Raw genomic sequence first — 24,914 nt, 5'->3', positions numbered from 1 at the left:
GCAAAATTATTTTTCCGATACTGGTTTCGTTTGTGAAGACTACACAAGATTTGCTTTCACACCAAATATGCATGTCAGACCTTCAGGCTATTGTGCTCGTTTTTCCTATGCTGAAATTTATGCCAGCACAATCTATTAGGGCCTCTCTGTATCAAGGAACTCTTCGTTGCCGGTCAGATTTCACCTGCAGATTTCCTCCATGCGATACCAACATGTATACACTGTATACAATCCCCATTGGTTTTTAATCACGGATGCCAATCACTGTTATCTTTAAGTTTATAAAAGATGTATGAAACTTTTCTTTCATTTGGTGAATTATTTAAAACACTGGGATCATCATTTGAAATGTCTTTCACTATGGCCGTCAAACTGGTCAACAAATTCAATTTTGTGGAAAGTCGGAGGCCGTAAACCGAAGTGATTCCGCATTACGATTTACAAGCGCAACTGAAACAAGGAAAACCTCGCTAGGTAAGGAAATAGCTCGAACGAAAGTTAAAACATGGACTCAAATTTACAGGGATTCCCAATGATTGGTTTGAGCGTCGCTCTTGAGACTAAACACCAAATACAAACTGGCTTCTTGTCTTTCTTTTTCTTAACGAAATTAAACACCTGAAAGCGTTGGAGCACTGAAAACAGAACTAAGTTTAATTTATCGATAACTTTTAGAAAAGAACCTACAATATATTTTAGTCATCTTTTCAGTTTTATAATCGAGATCTTAACGTAAGACATCAAATTATATCGATTTCATTTGGAATTAAATAAGGACTAGTAAACATTTCAAATATTAGCGAATGCCATTTGTGGCCTGCTAAAGGTTTAGGAGTGATTAGCGTTTTACTTGTTCCAAGTTGACGAGAGATCAACTGACATGCCATCAACCAACTTCATTTCAACTTTTTGCGCTCAATTTAAACTTTTTTCACTCAATTTAGACCTTCATCGCTGTTCTGAATCAATAGGTGTGCTCTCAGTCAATACGCTTGTTGAATTCTTTGCATATTACCTCTGTAATGTTTTGCATGTCTATTTCCGTGTTTTACCTTCAGGTAAATGGTAAACTAATGAATCAAAGGACGAAATCAAACGCGAGAGAGACAAAAATCTTATTTGTGAATAAAAAACTGCCTGATTAAAGATGTTGACTAAACAAAAAGTGATGCATTTGTATAATTTAAAGCGGAGGTGCATGTCATGTGGATATATCCAGTTGTGACTTTAATTAAGTTTCGAATGACAAATGACTGCCGATTACTCCGTGTTTTGGACGCGCGGAAAGAAATGACTGACAACGGAATTTTTATTTTTTTCTTTTCAGGTTAATCTTTTATTCTAAATTGATCGGTCACTGGAAGCCATAAATTGTTCACTTTGTGAAGCATAACCCAAAAGTTAGCAGAAAAATAGACTTGATGACGTGGCAGATAAAAGAAGAATAGTTCGGGCAGTTAATTGAATAGAAATGACAATTTTAATTTCATGACGCGCCGCAATGAAACGCAACACCGCTAACTCCGTCACTTTAACTCTTATCTTGATCTTCCAGCGTTCTCAAAGCGCATTGGCTGAAGTGATATCGAATATAAGTAGGATCTAAAGCTTAGAAAACTGCGGATATTGAATTAGTCACCTTGTTCAGCTTAGAAATAATCGGCCTGTATCTGAAATTCTTATCCACAGAAAGTGATGGAAAGTAATGAAGACTTAAATGATTCATCCGCACAATAAAGCAATATCAACTTCATTATTGTTCAGATTCATGCAGGTTATTTAATCTTCACTCCAGCATCAAGATAGGGAATCATCTCACTTCACATATTTGTCAGTGATAGCATCATAAATAGAAAGCGCTCTTCATGCCCCGCAATCAAGAACCTGTTGAACAAACCATAGAGACTCACTACACGATATACAGCCTAGTTTCTCAAGAGGCAAGGATCCATTACATAATGAATGAAAGGGGATGACTGATAAACCAGTATAAACAGAATGTATACAGGTGACAGTAAAGAAGCCTTATGAAAGCAGACAAATTTCCTGCATGTTTAGGTCATGTGCTTAATTTGCATTTTGCATGGGGGCGATATACTTCATCAAATGGATGGAAAAACTATTCCAACAATCTACGCAGAGAGATGGAAAACTTTGGAGAGAAAAAAAGGCAACTGGAAATAAGATATGTTTAAAATGCAATCCACATTTACGTTCTAGCCAGTTAAAGCTAAACATTTGCGAATTTTAATATTTTTCGAAATCTAATTACTTTGCAAACCGCCTGACTCTGAATCCAACAACCCTGAATTGAAATGGGCCATTAAAAGGCAGGTGGCTAAATTAGAATCAGAGAATTAAGATATTGAACTGTTTGATTCCATGCAGTTGGAAACTGTCACGTTTCATCCTTTTGGCAAACAACTTCTAAGGAAGACCGCCATTTTTCATCTTCAGTTAATTTACTGCTGACTGTTTTCTCGTGGTAAGTTGTGATTTTTATAGTTTATAAGCTTTTCAAAGAATGAGTTACCTGCTACTGTTTCCAACACATCCTTAAAAAACAACATTCCTGCAGTTAAATTTCAAGGAAATATAAATATAACAATAAAATAGGATTTATTCCAGTCTTCATTCCTATCAGCTTTGCGGGTTTGTCGTATCTCTGCCAAGTGAGATATCTCTTGTAGGAATTCGCATTCATTGCACAAGACTCCAACTGAGTAGTTATTCCGTCTGTCCAAGAAACTAAGAATAAGTACAGCCAAAATCGATTGTGTCTTGAGGTTGAAATTAATTAAATAAGAACTACTTTCGCTCGGATTAGATACTTAAAATTTCTATCAATTACGATATTCCTTCTTGTCTCTGCCCCATTTGCGGTACACAGAGTAAGAGTCAGTCAGAATAAGTTCTACAAAGCCTGTAGGATCTCTACCATAGCCACAGGGCTCCACTGACGCGGAAAAGCTGATGAAAATTGAGAATGAAGTAAATATTTTGGTTTAAATAACATCTAATTGTTAATTCTATGAAATTTTCGAGAACGATAATGGATAAAACTTAACCCACTGTTTTTGTCACGGTTTAAACTTATAGAAAAAACATTACGACAACTGCTCTCATCGAAAAATGAGGGTTTGATAAGAGGTGTGGACTTCGAGCTAATAACAAATCGTGTCAGCTTTTCTGTTCTAAAGGAAACTTTAGAGCGTTGACTATAATTTCAAATACTTGTAATACTAATGATAATTCGTTACAAGTCGTCATGACTAAAGATTCGATATTCGTTATTTGGCTTTTGTGGGTGCTGCTTTTAAAATTCACGCAACATAGTATCAATTAGCTTGTTAGCATTTTATCACTTAAGCTTTAGAAATTCACGCGGGTCATGCGGTCTAGCCGAAAGAACAAAGCAATAAAAAGACAGCAACAACTTTCCAGATCGAAAAGATTTTCAACTTTGACCCAAAAAATGAAGATAGGACACGCTATATTTCTTGATAGGATCTACAAACATAAATTTACAACAAAAACCAAAGCCAGGTTGGGAAAGTTTATTACGGCAGTTCTATTTATGTTATTGTGAATGCACGCACATGCAAATGCACGCACATTAAAAATTTGTTCACGCTTAGCATGCGTATATCCACGGATGCACGCGGAAAGTTTAGAGAGCACGAAAAATGCGTAAGAGTAGCTCGAGGCGCAGCCGAGGGCAACTCTAGCTTTCTGAGTGCTCTCCAAACTTCTCAAGTGCATCCATAACTCGATATACGCACAGCTAAAAGCATGCGCAAATTCTTTTATAACATAGCGACAACAAGGATCTGCGCGAAGAAGCCTTTTATTGTGATAGAGTGCAAAATTCTCCCAACACACACAAAAGTATTCTATACTTTAGTTTCAGCTGGAACATTTGACCCAATTAAACGATAACTGTGAATGAAAAGCTCAAAATTTACAGGGAAAATGGAGAAAATAAAAGCCAAACGAACTCTAAAGCCAGGTAAAAAAAAATGCTCACACGGGCGTGCATAAATAAAGATTTTGTTCATAGCGGCTCAATAGGATTTATATAGGGCAAGCACGCGCGCTTTGTTATAAAGCAAAATACATATTGGTTCCAAACGTGAAGCGGAAATTTTCTCTTGCAAAGTTTCTTAGCGGAGACATTTCATAAGGGGACGATTTGGAGTTCAATCAATTGCGAGTACTTGAAAATGATTTGTATACCTGACTATGAGGAGATCGGCTTATCTCTTCCCATCAATCATAAAAGGATGAAGTCAATTATGCTGAAATAGATACAAACCGACTAAAGTATGACAGAGAATTGATGAATGAATAATTTTTATACGGTCATCCCAAGCAATAAAAAAGAACAAAAATTTGAAGGTTCTTCAAGCCCTGTGAGGGAAAAACATAAGCTTTTTCGTAACATAGCTTCACTTATCAATGACGTTGAAAGCTGAAATGAGGGGACCATTAGCAGTTTTGTTTAGCCGGAATATTCATTTTAATTTCTGGTAATGAAAAAAATCAATAAAGTATATGTGAAATAGAAAGAGTGAGCCAATTTGATAGGATGTTTTATTAATAATGCTTTTAAGTTCCTCTTGGAAACGTTTGTTTTTGTTTTTTTTTTTATCGGAATAACGTCTCTAGTTTCTAAGGAGTGGGCGTTAGGCAATCTTCTTTAAGATACGTGAGAATATTTTGTGATATGACCTCATGCTAACAAAAGATAGTTGGCATATTGACTTTTCCACCGTTCTCGATTCCATATTGATTAAATTATTTCACAATTGCCTACGTAGAGCAGAAGTGAACTAAAAGCAGCCGAGTCTTTGTACAGAAACCCATTATAGCATCCGTGAAGAACAGGCAAGTTTGCTATCTCAAATAATATTATGTTGCTCAAATTATAAGTATTAATTTGTGAAATCGAATTGCATCTGAACAATGTAACAAACAAGGAGGGGCGAAAGATAGATTTCAATCTCATCAAACAAGTTTGCCTGAACAAGCACCTTCTCACAGAGAAATAAGATGTGTCATATCTTATTGCGATTCGGCAAATGCTTCCGTAAATTTCTTGTGTATATCTGCACTCAAAATAGGCGGTGATGGAGTAAGGATAAACTGCTGAAAAGAAGACTATTTTTTCGTAGACATTGGTATTTATTATGTCCAATACATGTCACTATTCCGTCCAAATACGCGCAAATATTAACGTTCTTTTCTCAAGAAATATAAATCCACATCTCTTCTTTACTTTTTCCTAATGTTCAGAGAAGCGCGCTTTATTTATACTTGACCAAATTAATTTTTTATCATCCCTACTAACAGATTTAATTATTAAACTTATGATTTGAATTGATCGTGTCACGAAAATATACAAATATACTTATTCGGCTACTAGCGTGTATAATTCTGATGGGTTTGTTTTGCACCGAATCTGAAAATTGAAAAAAAAGCAATCTCTGAAAGAAGGCGCGCATAATGGTATGGCAGGTGGATAAATGACATGACTCTCGGTGACAGAGTCTATAAATAATGGCTGTAAATGCAAACTGACGGAGCAAAGTTTTGGAGACAAAGTGTCAACATAATATTTACAAGCTACATAATAGATCGCTGGTGTTTACTTCATTCGCTCGGCAACTCATTTATCTACAAGCAAGAGACATAAAGCTGAATAGGTATTACCTAAGTGAAGGATTGAAGTAAATATTACACTCAACTACCCCACTTAGACATCAACAGCGGATGAGCACGATGGTCTATTTTCCGCAGATGGAATGTTTGATAAAAGGCCTGAAGTATTGAAAACAAAAAATGAACTCCCATCAGCACTAAGATGAATCTTCAGTTTCCATTGTCCTTAAGTCTAAAGATTAGTTTGGAATCAATCTTCCCAATCATTTACCTTTTTTATATTGGTATTTGTTGGAGTCTGAAATATAGCAGAAACTATACTTCCAAACTGACATTAAACTCCCGTGATAAGGCCGATATCGATCCTTTAAAGAAAAAAAAGTTACTTAGTTAGTATGAGCGGTTTAAAAACGTAGTGCGTGCGTTGGAAAATATTTTGTTTCTAAATTTTAGATTTTATGACGAGAAAATCACGTTCGTGAAGGGAGTGTAAGAAATTCTGATAACTTTGTTTTTCAATTTATATCAAAATTATCATGTTGTTCTAATTAAGATGAGAGAAAAGTCTTGATTTCTAAGGGAAAGTCAAAAAGGAAAGCAAGTCAGCTTAATCAAGGCTTTTGATTGGTTGTTCCATGTTAAACCTTAATAAAAACAGGATAAACCAGTCATCATCGATAAAAGAAATCCGTTTGAAAGCATTTTAACGATCATTTTAAAATGATTATCACTATGATCAATTAAAATGCATGAGGAATGGTAAGAACTAAGGTATAATCATTACTAACAAGCTGTTTTATGAGTTTCTATCAGGAACATTGTTAGTGAAGAATTTTTCCTTCCCAAGCCAAGAGTATTCTATATCTTCAAGCTGGTTATTTTATTGTCATATTTCTTTTTCGCTATTTACTGATACTTCTTTAGTCTTTCCTTTCTAATCTTTTCGTTAAGAACGTAAGCGAATGACATTAAGGAAGGGGGTAGAAAAAAAAGATTACTTTGGGTTAAAAATTGAAGAGTAACCTTCAGTTAAAATCCATCATAAATAAAAGTTGTTCCCTCTTAAAACTCATAAATGTAAGCCGCTTTTAGCTTCTCTTATAAAGTCTATAGAAACAAAGTCTTATCTTGTCAATTTTATTACAAGAAAACAAATTTTTTGAAGAGAAAGACTAATTTTCGTGACTTAATTTATTCAATTCTATCCATCGCTAACTTCTTGACAAGTCATTTACTTTTCAAATGACTTCATAATAAACTCATCATGAAGCACTAATAATTACACCCTTAGGCGGCTCAGATTTGAATGAGAAGACAAAAAAGTTTTCAGTTTCCCACAGTTTGATTTAATCGTCTTTGCTAAAAGGTTCCGGTCGACAAGTCCTGAAAACAAACCGCGAGAAAAATCAAATTGCATCACCTACATCGATCGACTGAGAAAGTTGTACGTCCCTTTCATGTTCGATACGTGGTTTTCTGAAGGTAAGTTTGATTACTTTTCTTGATTTCGTTGCATGGGTTAGTACTGTTTCTTCTAATCAGTATTAGTAATTCAGCATTGGTCCGAAACAGCTCGTTTCTATAGTTTGTGTTCAACATCACCATTCAGGGATATGATTGCATGAGAACATTGCGATAATAGTTCATGACGACGATAATGTTAACTCAGGAGTATTCCCATAGTTTAAGTCAGCCTGGTATAACGCCCTAACCACCCAATAATGAAAAAAAAAACGTTTTGTACTGCTCATTTCTTCAATATAAGGACTACTGAGCTTATTCGTTCAGTTATGTATTGAGAGTCGAAGGGTTGTACCTGACGACCAAATCATTTTGTGTTATTAGTAAAGTGAATTTACAAGTTTAAAAAAACCTTGGAATATAGTCTAGCTACGGTTTGTCTTAATTTAAGACAAAAAGAAAAAGTATTGTTTTAATATTATCTCAACAACAATAAGCGGCTCTGTCATTCTTAATTCGAAAGAAATATTACAAACGAAATCGGTGACGTTAATTTGCATGATCGCTCGCTACTATTTTAGTTACATCACTGGTAGAACTTGAAAGCAGTTTGTGTACAAAGGTTCACTGAAAGGGTTGAACAAACACAAGATTGAGATTACATTTCACAAAAGTTTGAGCATTGATTGCTTTCGCACTGACTGCTGTGTATAAATTCCTGTCTTCTCCGTGAGGGAAATGTAAAACTTGCTCGTTTGGACAGTTCTGGCGCGTTATTTCAAGCTTTTCTCATTGATTTTCTTGTTGATCCAGCGTAATAGGTCTATCGCACTGCAGCATGTTTTATCTTTCGGATTTCAGATCATTTGGTGCTAGTTTAAGATCATACATTCAGTTACTCTTGATGTCTTTTTGATCCGACGACCTCGTCAAGATTATCCATAGACGACAATTAATGTCGAGGCTACATTCATGTGTCTCTCACTGCTACTCTTTTGGGGGTTTGGGAATAATAGCACTCAGCTGTATTTTCCAAGAAAAAGTTATTTACCTTTAAACTAACCGTATAAATTAACACAACCAAAAAGTAACTTTTGATTTAGGAATTTGCCAGATTCGTAAAAAAAAATAGCTTAAAAGATTTTCTGTTACTCTTTGCCACTTTATTTTATTCATTTTAATTTGAAAATGGTCCGCCCCTATGAAGTTTATTTCGATATTTTCAAATAAACCGCACAGATTTAGCATAGAGTGGGAGTAGCAAATTTTACCAAAATTTATGAATGCCAATTCTAAGTAAATCATATCCTCCTTTATCCCTACTGCTTGATTAAAAAAAACATACCACCCTCCTTAAGTTTATTTCATAACATTTCGTTGCTATGGAATAAGAACCCTGTAATAAAAATGCAGAAAAAATATTGGGCTATATTGAATTACCCGATCAAATTATCATGTTGACTGATCATGTTATTTCAGATTAAATGTAAGAAGTATACTTGCAAGCCCGTTCGATCCTGTATTTACAGCATTGGTAGCCGTACACGGATTCAGCTCAACGTAAGTAAACCCTTTTTTTCGTACAAAAGCTTAATATTTTCATCATTTTAGCCGTGTAATTATAATAGAGCAGAACTGGAAGTTCAAGAAAATTTTCTTTCAAGATATTTAACCGACTCATGAAAGAAATTTGAGTAAATAAAAAAATATTTAAAAGGTGCGGTTTGCCAAAAGCTTTTCACGAAACCTGTTCTCCAACTTATCCCATTTTAATGAAAGACAATTCCAAGGATTTGGAGACGAGTAGGCTTCAAATATGAAGGATAAATTTAAACTCTGATTCTCCTCGCCATTGTGTTGCTCATAGCCAAAAGTCAGGTACCAAAAGTTTACTGGGTCTTGCTTTCACTATTTTCGTAAACAATTTTGATAAATCTTTCTTACATTTTCTCCCAAACGGTCCATTTTGTTGAAAGCCTTTTTTTATTACATAAAAAGTCTTTTGTTTACGATATGTTTGACTAATGCTTGAAATGGGTTCCCTACTGAAAAATCACTGACAACAGTACTCTTTCCATCATATTCGCGATAGATTCAACTTGAAGTCAATTTGTTCCCTGGTTCAACATTCTCCGTCTGATATGGTGTGGTTGAATGTTTGGTGTAAAACGACAGACTTTTTAGGATTTAACTTTCGATAGATTTATTCTTTTCACTCTCGCAGAGTTTGATTTGAACGAATGTTTTGGCCTTTTAACGTTCGTGTTTTTCCAGTTTGTTTTCTTAGTCTGTATGTGAACGTAATTACTAATTACAAATGACTTATCTTACTCTGTGTCAATAACATTAATTTATTTTCCTGTGTGATGCAAATGTAGTTGAGTTCCTGAAGAGCAACAAGAAAACGCTATATTTTTGTAAGATATATGCTCCAATGCTTAGATATCCTTTAAGATCTCACTTCTTACTGGGTCGTGTTGTTACATTAACTGATCCTTCATACGTGCGATCATGAATAAGGCTTTCTACGGGTAGCTTATAAACCGACCAGGCTTGTGGTAATTGAACGAGTACGCATTAATCATCTTTTTTCCAGTTGTGCATAATATCATAAATTATCAGCATGAAATTACGTCACCGCCGGTTGCACTGAGTACATGGCGCACAATTAAAATCTTTCCAGGATTTCTTTTGATTGAAAAAATGTAATATGACAAGAAATAAGCCTTTCGTCTGCACTTATAATGCCGTCCTAAATGTGACACTGAATACGCTTTCGATTTCAGGGAAAGGTTGTCACCACGGAATTGAAGCAATTGAAGTTGAATTTTTAAGGAAATTTTATTCTTTAGGTATACACATGAGTCAAAATTTTTGAAGAGGTTTTATCATTGTTTGAGACCCAAATCTACCCAGTGGAAGATATTGAGCCACAACTCTTTCGAACTGAGTTTCTACGAATAAGTCATTTTAAACGTTTATAATTGTCGTTAATTATTCCTTTAGGACGGGCCATGTAATAAGTAATTGTTTATCACTAACACTGTACAAACACCAGCTCATTGTTTCCAGTACCACTGTTCTGGGATCATAACAATAATGAAAATTTTGAAACTGCTCATTTCAAAATTACGAAATTGTCCATCTAAACATGAAAACGCCTCAAGTGGAGCTCTAGGTCTTCGTATCTCTTGTAGCATTAAAACTGCTACCGCGACGGTAAAGCAAAATAGTCAGGGTAACTGTAATTAAGTTGGATTGAAGATAACTTTGGAATTGCAAATAATATTAAAAGCTGGCAAATATGATTGGAAGTTTGCTTTAAATAATTAAAAACAACCGCTCAGCTAAGTTTTGGCAGAGATTGGCATTTTTGAAGGTCAGAACCAGGTTCTTACTTGATCAAACAGCGTTTCGAAACATAAGTGAGTCTGCGTTTCTAATACTGATCTGACAGTGTTTGTGACAAGATCTATATATCTTTGATAACACAGTAAGCTGAGTGAGGTTCTTGAAGAAAATTTCCTCGTCAAAACAGCGAGTTATGACAACGAATCGCTCGGAAAGGTAAGCTTATACATGACAAACTTTTTCCTTCAGTTCATTCGTCAAAAAAAACGAGAATTGAAAATCATTTATTACTTTAATGACTTCGGCAGGAAGAGAAAGGATGCTGCGCTAATAACAACAGTAACTATTTCATCTTCCAAGAAAGTGAGTAACGCGCAGTTCTTTTCGGTCGCAGATTTCACAAGTCTAAGTTTTGGAAGGACGGATGTTTCTTTATTTATTTTCGAAAAAAGTCATAATGATCTAAGGAAAGATAAGTTGCACAGGAGATATGAAAATTCGTAACCATCGTAAACAAATCAAAAAATTTCGGATGATTTTGAGTGCTACAATTTCATATAAACAAATCTAAAACTGATAAGGATTGGAAGAATAAAGTAAGGCATTGAAATAGGGATGGCGTGGTAGGTGTTATTTGAAAGAGCATATTAATTATTTTAGAGTTTTTCAGCATACATTGCCTGAAGTATGTTTCAAGACACTTGGCATAAATAAGAAGAGGAAATTACTTTTAGTACACCTGCTGGCAAAGAAGAATTGCAATTATGCATCTTTACAGTTACATACTTCTCAGTTAAATTTAGAAACCTGGAAATATGTTCAATTAAATGTTCTCAGCAAAGATTAATCTCCGAAGTACAACCTGTAAATAATCATGCCGAACTCCGGTTAAGGAGATTCTTTACACCCGATCGAACTTCTGCCTTTCTTCCAACGGCATTCCCATGCCTGTCCCCTCTTCCGAGCTTTTAATTGATGGCAGCGAGTTGCGTCATAAGCACAATCCCTTTTAATTTAATCTAGGGGTTCCCCCGGTTGCACCGAGTGAAAATAGATGGAAGCTTGAAGGTAGATTTCATTTAGTTCGATGCTACCCACGCGCTGATAATCTTCTTGAAATTTTATGCAATTCTGGTCTGTATTGTTTCCTAATTAAACAGTGAGAATCCATAAGGTACAAAAATAAACTTGAATCAGTTCTCCTCTGCCTGTGGGCTATTAACGATGGTCCTGGTGATTCAAGTAAACATTGTAATCGACATCAGTTCGTGGGTGAAAACTGATAGTCGTCAAAGGAAGGGACTCGGAATTAAACTGAATTACACCTATACACATTCAATAATCAACTTCGTAATCAGGCAGTGGAAGAATTTACCTCAAATTATGGGTGAGTCTTTTGAGGCTGCTTTTATCAAGAGGAAAGTCTAGCCCAGAGAATGAAATAATATAAAACCAGTCTAACTGGTATAGGTTCTGTGTTTACCGAATTTGGCATGTTCTCATAAATCCATGCAAGTCCTTCTGAACATAGTGATAAAAAGGAAGTTCTAAACGATAAGAAAATAAGCAGAGTAACAATAATTCTTATAAAAGAAACAAAAGTTTTCAGTTTTCAAAACATGCTTTGGCATTACCAGTGTCATCTTCAGTTTTAAATGGTCGTTGCGCAATTTGAATTTACACTTCACAAATTTCTAAATCCTCATTCATTATCCAGACAGTAGGTCTTCCTAATAGAATTCATGAAATATTTCAATCAGCTATCAAGTGTTGATCATTCTGCGAAGAAGTACTTTGAATTCAATGGTTTCTCTTTGTGGCATAATATTCGACTTTTCTGGGGAAGATTTGCAAGTTCGAGATCAAAGGAAAAAGTAAGAGATAACTGAATTAAAACTTTTACGGCAATTTGACGTATTATGCCCACACCTACAAAACGTTCCTCATTACCATTCGAAATACTTTATTTCCATCCTTTTCGTTCACCGTGAGCCCACTACTTGATCCGTAAATAACTGCTCACAAATAAAGATCTGCTCATGGGCAATATGACAGTGTTTTGTGGAAAATAAGTAGTTAGTTTTGTGAAAGCTATTCTGTTGAAAAAGGTAGATCACTTCCTAAGATATGAAAGAGAGATTTCCGGAATAAATTTTGAAAAACAAAAAAACCATGCAAACCTAGTAATTGACTAAAAACTTTTAGAAGGGAGTTATTTCCATTCATCCACAAGCTCTTAAAAGTGTCCTTAGAATTCTTGATAAAATATACCGCCCGTCTTTCTTCGTAATTTCAGAGGGCGACATATCATCTCCGCCTCAATAAAAGGGAGAAAAATAAAGAAGTGTTGCTGAAACTCATAGCAACCGGCAGAAACATAAAGCCGACAAAGTAGTGCATAATTATTATTAAGTTAAACGTTTTCATCCACTTTTTCACTCGGTGAAACAGAAACAGAAATATTAGTGCTTTCTGTAGAACTCCTGTCAGCTAGTCGTAAAAATTCTGGTAAAGAACATTATTATGTAAAAGAAAAATCCAGAGGTGAGTTTTCATCTGTTGCATGCTCTGTTAGGTATTGGCAATGGTTTTAGATGGTCTGTTTTATTCAGGTTAGTTGCTGAGTAATATGAAACGTTTCCTTGAAATATGCGAGAATATTTTTGGGATATGGCTTCTCACTGATGCAATACGGTTGATGCCTTGCGTATCGCTAAAAAAAAAACTGATTATTTTAAATTCAAACGCGAGCTTGAGAGCGTCAACGACGAGTAAGTAGGTCTTGTTTATATCAGTAATGTTGCACTCAAAAGTCCTTCACAAACATTGCGAAGCAACCAGGCAGTATTGAGAATCAAAACTGGGCGGATCATATCAGAAAAGGAGATCTGCCATAGGAGTTTGCTAAAGATGCGCCAACAAGATGTTAAATTTCTTAAGTGCAGCGTAAACATTTTAAGTAATGATTTGTACAAACTTGCTTTTAGATGGGTTGGACAACAAATCGGTTAGTTATCCAACGTCATTTTCCTATCTTGATTTGAATTCACGAGGGCGAGCGAAAGCTACGGGGTGTGATTTGCAGCTCACTCGATTGATTGAACTTCAAGAGGTAAATAATTGTTGTATATAATGTTTGAAAAGCTAATTAACTGGCATACAAAGTCGCTTCTCAGATGCAGGTTTTCAGTGACACATATATCTCAAGAAATATTTTCCACGTTTATTAAACTACGTGATTATAGTGAGGTTCGTAACTTAAAATATAATTCAAAGTTGATAAAGCTATATTAAGCGGATTCCTTTGTTTTCATACTGTGCAAACAATGCTGTTTCAATTTCAAACGATTTTTTTTTGAAATTGTTAACTGATAGATGAATAGAACCAAAGAGGTCAGTAAATTACCGGACTTTCGAATCACAAGCACGTTTTTCAACTGAGAATCTCGTTATTTACTTCAGGCCTCTCGCTGTCTTTCGTTTAAATGTGTCACAAAGTGCTTAGCATCAATTATAAGTGAGAAAAAAAGTCTGCCCACCTGTCATGTGCTTGCACACTATTGAACATTACAGCGAAATAAATCTCAGCTAAAATTTGACTTAACGCCGCGGAATTAAATCTAGCCTTGTGTTTCGATAAACAATACATCTTTCAATTTGCCAGAAAAAAACATTTGCGACCTACGACTGCAATTCCCACAATGCCGAGACTTCATTGCGAGGTTGATTAAGGTTTTATATGTGAAACGTGATTAAGCCAAAAAATAATACGTGACGCGTAAATTTACAGATAGGCAAGGTAGGAGATCCTCTTTGAAAACCATATCTATATGAAAAAGTCACCTCAATGAAGATTATCATTACAATACGGGTGCTCTTTTCTACAGCAGTCACGGTGCATGTGCCTTTAGCATGTTCCAACATTTTGATTCGGCGGAGAGCTAAGAAAATGTCAACTGAAAAAGGCTAGCGAGTCAATTTCATTTTTCCTTCGCTCTCCTGCCTCGCCTGCCTCGGCCTGTTGGTGATATTGAGGTGGCTTGTAGGGAGTTTTAATAAGAATACCAAGTATGGGTCAGCGTAGTGCGAGAGAGAAATCTGAGTCCATTCTGGTCGTTGAAAAGAGATGGCGGTGGCAGATAGGACGCCTCTTGTGGAGGGTAGGCTAAATTTTAATGAAATCAGGGTCATTTGAGTTCTAATCATCCTGGTGATCATTATCATGCTCTATAATACAACTTTCCACTTTATCAGTTTCTCACACTGCGTCATTAAACCTCTTTTGTTTTCTTGTGCTAACTCAAAATGGTGTTGATCATCCATATGTAAATACAGCTGCTTCGTGTTATCACGAATTTAAGCGGCGTTGACAGGGTAATGTGTTTTACATCGCCAACTATATAAGAAGGTTGGATTAAAGACTTAGGCATTGCAGTTGGCTATGTCGCCATATCACGATGCACTATGATCATAAATCAACGCATTCTAATAGAGGATAATAGAGGAATAACAAGAGAGGAAGACCAGCACCATACTTGACGAAAGATAAGCGAAAGATACGGCGGTGAAAAGGCTACAAGCGGTAGTGCTACTTAAAACGATCTTATGAGTATGGCTGCTAAAGAAACAAAACGGTGGGCGAGAATGGTGTTTCCTCCCCGGTCATACAGGTAATTGAAAGCGCAGCTTTGATCTGATACAAAGGAAAAGCCCTTAATATTTACTGTTCAAAACGGCTCTTACATCTTGGAGTTCGTGGTCAAGTTTGTAGTGGAGCCAACAAGAGATATATGAAACGTTGATTTTAGCAGAAATTTACCATTATGTGATTTAAAGTAAATACCGAACTTCATGACTATGCAGATCGTAGTATGACAACATGCGTAATGTGACGATAAAATGACAAACTTCTTTACGTAAGTGCCGAATTTACCGGAAGGATATCAACCAAGTTACAAATGGATTTTTACATGAGTTGTGGCCATAAGCAAAGTAACGACATTTTCCTGATAAAATTTAATCTGACCGATGTTGTTGGCAAATTTTTGGTCAGCTGAATCATCATATTATGCAACGAATATAGCGAAGCAGTGGTTTAAAGGAAAGATACTATGGTTTTATACGCAGCCTATTTTATTTTCCTTCAAAAATGTATCTTTAACGGAGTGCACTGAAAGTTTAAAGCCACACCGTCTTAAGTCTGGGAGCTTAGTATTAAAATGTATAATGAAGTAAAGCTTTGACTTGGCAACATTTGAAATACCGCTAGCTAATACAGGTGTACGGTATTCTCGTAGCTTTTTAGTGATAAACTTTTGCTCTCTTTCGTTCGGACGCATTTTTTTAATCCGGATTATCTCAATTACATTATCATAAATCGTTTTAAGAACCTCTGCTCTATGATAAATTTCTCACTTTCTGAAAGGATAATTAAAGGCCGGAGCTATCAGTCATGATTTCATTGCATCCTTCAGCTTTTTAAAGAAAAGTGTTCCAGTGTGGATAACAATTCTGTTCAATCAACTTACAAAGAATGGTGACTGATCGTGGGTACACTGATTTGAATATGAATATCAAGTTATGTGGACTTTTCACACGGCTTAATGACTCCTGTGTTGTTGACATAAGCACAACTAATAAAACTGAATGTGTAATTGTGACGTGAGACCGAGGAAACCGAAACAAACCTGAGAAATTTTACTAATCTAAAGTTGAAGTTGGATTTTCAATCTTCTTGAAAATTATTGCAATTCAATATAAAAGCTTGATGTCTGTTCCTCTGCTCTTTTTTTTTTTTCATTTACGTACACGGTACTAAATCCTTACCTAATCGTTAAATTTAAGTCGACTCTTTGAGTTCTAGACTCTGTCATAGTCTTTAAACAAATTTTTTAAAGTTCGTTTGATCTGCACAAGGTCTTGACGAACGCAAGTGCTCTCTGCTTAACGAGACTATTAATTATTTCGCTGCTGTACTTAAACAAATACATTTCATTTTTTCGTTTGCCTGTCAAGATTTTAGATGAGAAATGATGTGAAAAACTTGGTTTCACGACCTGCAATGGATTGTATCCGATGTTCATGCCATACCAGTTTCAGCGTCATCTATAACCTGTCTCTGTAAAGACACACAACAAGATGTACTCTACCGCACACACTCTAATAAATCCTTCTCTCTGTTTAGCCCCCTTCCGAGAACTTCGAATCAATCATAGCGCGATCAGTTCTCATCTCACTGTCTACCATCTAATGGTGCTTTTCTTTCAGCACGGAGCTAACATCTGCAACATCAAGAGTATCTTCTCCCGCGGACCCCTGGAAAGTGAACGCTGAGATAAACTCAAGTCAAGCTGACCTCATAATGACAAAAAACAAACGATCTCTTAGAGAGTTACTCTACGAGTTTGCAGATGGAACCAGTGCCCATGGTGTGGGCAAGATAGGTTCGACCGCGAAAGCCAAATCTTGGTTTTGGTGTGTTTTTTGGGTACTGGTGACTCTGACTTGTGCAGGTATGGTGATATCTCAAGGGATTTTGTTATTGGAAACATATCTCGACAAACCAACGAAGTCTGATATTGACGTCACGTACGTGAGGGTGAGTCATGCGGACGTTGTTTTGCTACTTTTGATGTTACTGGGTTTTTTATATTGTAATAGATATTGTCTATTTAAATCTATTTACTCATTTATTTGATATGCGAATCGGGAACGTGTAGTAGTTGTGAGTTGTGGGCTAATTATTTGTAAAAAGTGATACAGATATCTCAGGGCGAGAGAAAGGCTGCGCGAAATTTATACTGTGGAACAAAAAACTAGGAAAGAAAAATAACATATCGTTCCCTCTTCTCATATTGCAATTGCCAGTGTCTGATATTTCAGTAGTGTTTTAGTGTTTTTGTTTTTTGTTTTTTTGATCAAGTTATGTAAGTATCAGAGCCAAAATCGGAAACAGGATAAAAAAGAGAGGAAGGATATCAAATCTATGACCTTCCCATTGCTACCAAGGTTGCTCTACCCGAACACTGACTGACTCTTCAAATCCCAAGAGTGACCAAGACAGCATTTCTCGCTACAACATCAATAAACTGTCAAGCATATAAGTGACGAGAACACAGCGAAAAATATCAATTGGAGGGTTTTTAGATGATCCAATACCGATTTTCTGAGGTAACAACATAAGAATTACACAGCAGACAGTAGGGAAAATTGCTATGAGATCTTAGGGGCGAAAAAGTCAAACAAGGTTAAGGTGTAGATTTTCATTAGTTCTATCCCCTAAACCAAGATTGTCTGTATTACACTTAATAATCAGTTTTTATCATCCCTCTATTCTTTTACAGACAGTTCAATTTCCTGCAGTGACCATATGTAACCTTAACATTATAAGGAGATCCAAAATTCGTTCCTTTGGGGACGCAGAAGCAATCGTGAGCACTTTTGACAAATTTATGGAGCGAGAACCGCCAAAAGACGGACATGACCACGATAAGGAAGGTGCAGCAGCTAACCAGTCGAGTTCCGGCAGTTCATCAACCTCATTCGGTCCTCCGGACAGACAAAAAGAGGCCATGAAGGAATCTTTAAAGATTGACGATTCAAATGCCGAGGAACACATGAGATTGAGCAATGTTACGGTCGACGAACAAGCCTACGCTGAATATCTGATTCTAAGCACGTTAGCCAAGCAAAACATGAGCGATTTAATGGATGCGGGACATAAATTTAATGAATTGGTGTTTCGTTGTAATTGGAAAGACTTTTCGTGTAAAGATGGGTAAGTAGAAGCTACAGAAACTTCACAACCATTTTGAAAAGAAGCAAAGGATGAATTTGTTTTTGTGTGTGTCATGATGAGAGATATCAGGGAAAAGAAATATCGTCTGCCGCCATAGGTAGATAAATCTTAAACTTCCCGATAAGTACATCGGATACTCTTACAATGGGTTTATATCGAAAGGCATTGTGGAATACGAAAAGGCCCAACTATACAGTACTTGAATTATACACCGTAAACTCTCTCATACGCCCCGGCAGAGTTAGGAGGGAGGTGGGAGGGGGAAGTGACGGGGGAGGGGGGGGAAGTGTGGGCAGACTAACCTCAATGGCTCCCCAAAGGAGGGCTTATTGAAGAGAGAGAGAGATTTGGAATGGCGTTCAAAACTTTCTGAGAAACAGAATGTGAGTCCGCAACTCTTTCCTCTGTAGAATTTGTTATGGTACTAATAAATAATTGATCTTTAATTCCTTTCCATCGATATGGTCTACTCAAATCAGTTGTGAGGTATATTGATAAAACATAACAAGAGAACTACAAGAAAGGGTTATTGATACCTTTCCTGGAAACTTGAACGTGACCAGACCAATAGAAGTACGTCTTTTGTTTTTGTGATTGGTCGAGAGTCAGTCCTGCAATCCTGACTGTAAAAGGATAGGATGGATAAGAGAGAGCGAGAGAGGAGAAAGGAAACGGTTCTTTTATTTGTTATGCATGTCATGCCTTATATCGTCCCAAGTTCTTATCCTCCCAACTTGTCTGATTCTCTTGACACACAGCGATTTCCTGAAGTACTGGAAACGAACGTGGAACTGGAGATACGGAAACTGTTATACATTTAATTCTGGTGCCACAGAGGATGGTAAGAAGACTCCTGTATTGACAAGCACAAAACCTGGACCACAATATGGTAATGGCGTTATCTGCTTTATAGTAAATTTACTGGAAGAAATTGATAAATTAGTGCAAATCCAGCTGACCAGGAAGGTTTGAAATTGATTGACCAACTAAGCCTTCTATTTTTTTTTCCTGTCAGGTCTCACACTGGACTTATTTGTGAATCAGGGAGAGTATATTCCTAGCATAAGCCAGGAGGCAGGGGTGCGTATTCTACTGACTCCTCAGCGCAGCATTCCCTTTCCTGTTGACGAGGGTTTCACTGTATCTCCTGGATTTTCAACTTCTATTGGTTTAAGACAGGTTTGTGTTGCGTTGTAAACATTATTCCTGGTGTAATTCTTTTTAAGTTACTTTAAGATCAGACTGATGTATTCGTAGAGTTGAGGAGGATCAAGTTATAACCATTCATGCGCTACAAAGTTTGCATCTTGGTGCATGTCACATTGTTTCCGTAAAACCAGATCAAGAAGAACAAGAAGAAGAACAAAATTTTAAAAGATTCCTTTTGAATAAGGCCTACAAAAATATCCAGTCTCACAGCTTCATTTTCTCTTACTCCTATTCATTATTAAACGTGTCGATTTATCTGCAAATCTACATTGGTTTTGCGTAAGCTATATCTCTTCTTCAACAGCTACATATCGTTAGAGTGGATCCCTTTAAGAATGACAGCTGCTATGGCCATGACACACTGGAAGATTTTTCCGTTTACAAGCGTTTTAAAGGCTCAAAATATTCTGTGCAGGTTTGTCAATTTATGATTTGGTATAGCTTAGGGACTAGGGTTTTTATATCGCCTGAAAGGGAGCGATCACATGGTTTTTAGGGGAAACAAAGGGGGGGGGGGGGGGGGTCAGTGGCTGCCAAACTGAAGAGTATTAACGTGAGCAATATAAAATTAGCTGCCAATTAATTACCAATGAGGAGACGGGGGATCATAAGAATATTTATTACACTCATTTTGAAATCACTGGTGGTCCCTGTAATCTGATTGGCTCTAATTGATGTGATTTATTCACGAATCGCACCATTTTTTGCTTTAAATCGCATCTTTTTCCCAGCCAATGAAGAGGCTACACTAAAACAAAACAACCAATCAGATTTCAAGGCTTGTTTAAAGTAACCGATCAAATTGCAGAAAATTAAAAGAAAAAGAGTATCATGTGGCAAATTTTGCAACTTTTGTTTCCAAAACTCTTACTTTCCCCCCCCAAAAATGGATGAACTTAATTTCAGACCGGCTCAGTGCTGCTTCAATAAAATATTTGAACTGACCAAGTCTGTATTTGTGCGATTTCAAAATGGATGTAATAAAGTGGTAATTTTAACCTCATGTCGTGCAATTTTGGTTTGAAATCATACTTGTGATTTCAAATCGAACTCGCACTGTGCACTCATTCGATTTTGAAATCACGCGTATGATTTCTGCCCAAATTGCACTCCACTCAGTTCAATTACCATTATTAATCAGCCTTATGGGGGATCAGGTAAATTATATCTTGACACAATCAAGATCCTCTGACCCCATCCCCCTGCCAAGGAGGGAGGTTCGTAAGATTATTACTGGGCTTTATGGACTTATGGGGAGTCAGGTAAATTTTATGGTGACACGATCAAAATCCTCTCACCCCCCACCCTCCACCAAGCGACCATTACCGACCGGTTCATATTTGTTTTCTGGATTTAACTTTAATATAGTCCATTTCCGTAGCGAATAAAGACTGTTGGCAGACGAAAATTCTTTGAATTCTGATAAATCTCACATGGAATGAGGAGGAAGTTATGAAAAATTTAAGTTCTTTGCATTAAAAATAGACTGAGGCAAAAAGGAATTCAATTCGAAAAAAAAATACTCTAAAAATTGTATAAGTAAAATTGCAATTTTTAAGTGTTGGAACTCCTGAATTTACCAGAATTGTGTTGCTTCATGTTTTTACTTGGACAAACTAGCCAGAAAAATCACAAAATTTTAACACAACAGAGCAATTTCTCTTTTGTGTGAGCTGAAATGTCAGATTTATTGTTCTTTTTGACTTTATGTCTTTTAAGACATAGATTAAAATTCTGGTCACAACATAAATAAATACAAAAATTGGATTTGGTGTCGATGTGAGTCTTAATTTGTAACTAAAAAAAGGAATTCATTGAGTCATCTATAAGTACGTTATCATCCAGTTCTGAAAAACACAAAAGCTGACGTAAATTTGCTACTTTAAATTCTCTTCTTAGGGTTGTATGTATTCGTGTCTGGCTGAGGCGCAGAAAGATAAATGCAAGTGCACTGAAGGAAAATTCCCTGTGGGTGGAGAGATATGTTTGAATGTTACTGAACGTAAGTTCTTTGTTTATTTAGAGCTTTTCTTTATTGAACACTTTAACACGCTGTTGGAAACCGGCGAAATGATGTTCTATAAAAATTTTAAGAAATGAATATGTTTTTATTTACTGAGTGAGAAGGCCAGACGGGAAAATATTTGTCTCGAAGTTATGACGTACATGACGTAGATACTGAGTGCGGAGAGGTTCGTGCGTCAAGACCGAGAGCAAAATATTTCCGTGATTGGCTCTAACAAACTCAGTCAATGTAAGTTTCAACATATGACAAGTGAGTTTTTTGAAATATTGACATTTAATTCTTCGAGTTGCAACAAGAAATCTCAATTAATCGGTAACACAACCCATTACCTCATTTCTATCTTTCTGAAGTTCAAGTTTACAAATAGAATTCACGTCCGTGGAAAATGCGACAGAACTATACAAATACAGCGGGACAGCTTTCTCCGTACCAGCCCTCTTGAGCCTGTCCAATCCTTCAAACTTCACACTTCACACTTCATAATGGTTTTTTATTAAATTGCGTGAGCGCAGCCATACGGGTCATATAAAAAATGGTTCTACCTCTTCTTTGATTTTTTCAGCCCTCAGTCTGAATCGCATTTTTATAAACTTTCTTTTCGACTCATAACAACAGTACTCTTAAGGTTTATGACCATATTTCATATCGCATTTGCTAACCAAACGTTCGCATGCGCAATTTGGTAGCCTTGGGTTTTAAAACCTTAACAATGTCCTATCATATCGTAATAAACGATTAAATACTAATATATTTTTGATTCTCATAACCAGTGCAATGTGTTCAAGAACAGCAAAAGAGATATGATAATGACGAACTTGGTTGTTCAAGACGGTGCCCTCAACCTTGCCAGTATGTATTTTTTTATTACTCCGTAGAATACAACTCGTCACAATACAAATGCGAATTTTTCTCAAATAAGCATCCACAAACAATAACTGCCTAGTTAAGTAAATTAATTTGTTTTTCAAACAGGCAAATGAGTTTCAGGACGTCAATGTCCAATTCAGCGTGGGCTCAAAGTTACGAGGTAAGATTGCTTACCCATGTCATCAAAATAATAATTTGTAGGTTTTACCTGTATCGGCCTTCATGCTAACTTGCAAGCGATTTAAACCACTGAACCGATTGACGATTTAAGTAGCAAATACTTCCTTCAATTATTAAGAAAAATACCAAAATTCACCATTTTTCATTGTTATTACACTTTACAGAAACAAGTTCAAGCAATGATGCGAAGAGAAGGCGACACCAATTTCAAAAATATGGGAAACGACAAAGACACATTACGGTAATCTTAAGACCCCCCCCCCCCCCCCGGTCTGCACTCCCGCTTCCTCACACTCACCTATAAAGAGAAAACCACATCCATTTTAAAGGTTGATTTCTTCGTTTTAATCTAATCCGATATATTCTTGAATATCCTGTAATTGAATGTGCTCTGTGAATTTTTCTGATGGTGATGATTTTTTTGTTGTTGTACTAAAGCTTACATAATTAATATGGGATAAACCTTTCCACCCTTTGTGTTGAATACACTTTAATCAATGTAAAGTCCTTTTTGCGGTTAGATATTTTAAATTTAATGAGTATGTTCGCTTTTGTTTAATCTTTAATCTCAGGCAAAATTTCCTAAGAATAAAGATTTATTTTGAGGAACTCAACATGGAGAAAATAACATACTCCGAATACTATGCAGTAAGTGTATTTAGTGAACTTGGTGTACATGGTCCCATGTTTTATGTTATCTTTTATTTATTCTGAGATCTCGTGAATCCTTGTGATACCTGCTTCTGCACGGAGTCGTTACGGATACTCCGTAGGCTTCACAAAAATCTGATGAGAAGGACTCTTTCAGCAAATAAGAATTCGTAGCATGCAAATTGAAAGAGCCTTTGTTTTACTGAAGGGTAGGCATGCCATTGAACGAGTATTATCATGCTTCATTATGAGTGCTGCAAATTGTATGTAGACAAACACGATGGCAACTTTCGAGAAATTCCTTGAAAATCTTTAGATCATACAGCTTTTTCATCTTGTTATTCTCGATGAACTTTTCTTGTTGTTCAAAAAATGTATTTACATCTTCATTGCTAACCAAAAAAAATCTTGCAATGGCCATTACTCCAAACAAACCAAGTTCATTTAGCAAAGTTTAAAAAATTGGGAATCGCGACGTCGTTGCTCAATATCACCATTCATGTTTACATACAAAAGATACGCCACTCGGCTCTAGGACGTGTTGGTCGTATTGAGTGAGTAAGTTCTCGGTAAAACATTTCCGTCCATGTCATAAATGATATTACTCCATCTACCCAATATGACAGCAAGGGACGATAAAACTATACTCTAGTTAATTACAAACAACATTGCATACGAACTCGACATTCATCCAATTAGACAAGTTGTAGTGTTTCGAACCATTTAATTGATGATATCGTTCTCTGCTATTGAGAAGACGATCTTCTTTATGGCTTTGATGGCATTAGAAGGCTTACGATCTTTTCTTTTTTTTTAAAGTTTGAGAATCTGATGAGTGACGTGGGAGGGCAGCTAGGTCTTTGGATCGGTGTGTCCTTCATCACGGTGGCCGAAGTGATTAAACTGCTCCTGGACATGATCAGAGTGCTGGCTCGTAAATTTTACCTCACTGACGGAGAAGTTAGAGATATCCATTAAATGAAGTGAGGATCGTTCCTCAAAGTGCTTAAGTAAATTTTATACAATCAAAATACGTTCTGCAAGGAAACCACTTAAGCTTCATGAGGATCTCCCAAGATCTAAATGTTAACTCTCCTTACTATCTACTACACATATTTTATAATTATTAGGTCTAACAATCTGGTAGTTAATCAAACAGCATCCATAGCTTGGTATCAGTTTCATCTCCTCCGCATTTTTCTGCTGAACAATATAATTTGGTTTTATCGACTGAGTTGAAAATGTAAATAAGCCACTGTAAAGAGCTTCAAAGTTGACGTTTCAAGCTTTAGCTGGCGAAGGGCTAACGCTCGAAACGTCAGCTTTGAAACTCTTTACGGTGGCTACTTTACATTATCAACTCAATTGATAAAACCAAATAATCTTGTCATGCTACCTCACCGACGCAGCACCACAGTTTCTTTAGAAACTTACCCCCTTTATTCATCCCCACTTGCCCCTCAACTACTCCCTGCTTGAAAGAGACATCATTTGTAAACAGGGTATTTAACTTGTCACATTAATTCTGACAAAATAATCTGTATGATATTGTTCAATAAAAATTTGTTGTATAATGAGTGCAAATGACCGGCATGATTGTGCCATGATAACATGGTTTTCGAAGTTCTAGTATTTTCCTACCTCGTAAGTCATAAGCTTGTCCGAGGGAAATCCCGTTATTAGTATATAAGGAAAACCAGGTGTTCGGCC

The 24,914-nt window shown here is 36.3% G+C and overlaps 1 protein-coding gene across 10 annotated transcripts; it reads left to right on the top strand.

The window, feature by feature from the left end:
- The first annotated feature begins 353 nt into the window (after window positions 1-353).
- On the top strand, window positions 354-24,742 carry LOC131780644 (amiloride-sensitive sodium channel subunit beta). 10 transcript variants are annotated; one of them, XM_066166136.1, is made up of 16 exons: window positions 392-474; window positions 4,826-4,887; window positions 6,953-7,143; window positions 8,602-8,682; window positions 10,617-10,689; window positions 16,741-17,071; window positions 17,817-18,250; window positions 19,030-19,160; window positions 19,287-19,450; window positions 19,785-19,895; window positions 21,380-21,482; window positions 22,277-22,355; window positions 22,479-22,533; window positions 22,718-22,794; window positions 23,126-23,201; window positions 24,024-24,742. In XM_066166136.1, the coding sequence occupies exons 5-16, from the start codon at window positions 10,667-10,669 to the stop codon at window positions 24,180-24,182; spliced, it is 1,743 nt and encodes a 580-aa protein (XP_066022233.1). In that variant the 5' UTR covers window positions 392-474; window positions 4,826-4,887; window positions 6,953-7,143; window positions 8,602-8,682; window positions 10,617-10,666; the 3' UTR covers window positions 24,183-24,742. The 10 variants fall into 10 exon arrangements, with proteins under 10 accessions (XP_058953241.2, XP_066022233.1, XP_066022236.1 ...); XM_066166137.1 differs by having other exon boundaries at window positions 396-474; window positions 4,821-4,887; XM_066166139.1 differs by lacking the exon at window positions 10,617-10,689 and having other exon boundaries at window positions 394-474.
- The last annotated feature ends 172 nt before the right edge of the window (window positions 24,743-24,914 follow it).

The sequence above is a fragment of the Pocillopora verrucosa genome, chromosome 4, assembly GCF_036669915.1.
Source record: "Pocillopora verrucosa isolate sample1 chromosome 4, ASM3666991v2, whole genome shotgun sequence".
Taxonomy (NCBI): Eukaryota; Metazoa; Cnidaria; class Anthozoa; order Scleractinia; family Pocilloporidae; genus Pocillopora; species Pocillopora verrucosa.
Note: the sequence above shows the minus strand (reverse complement) of the source record. Positions and strands in the feature narration are given on the sequence as shown.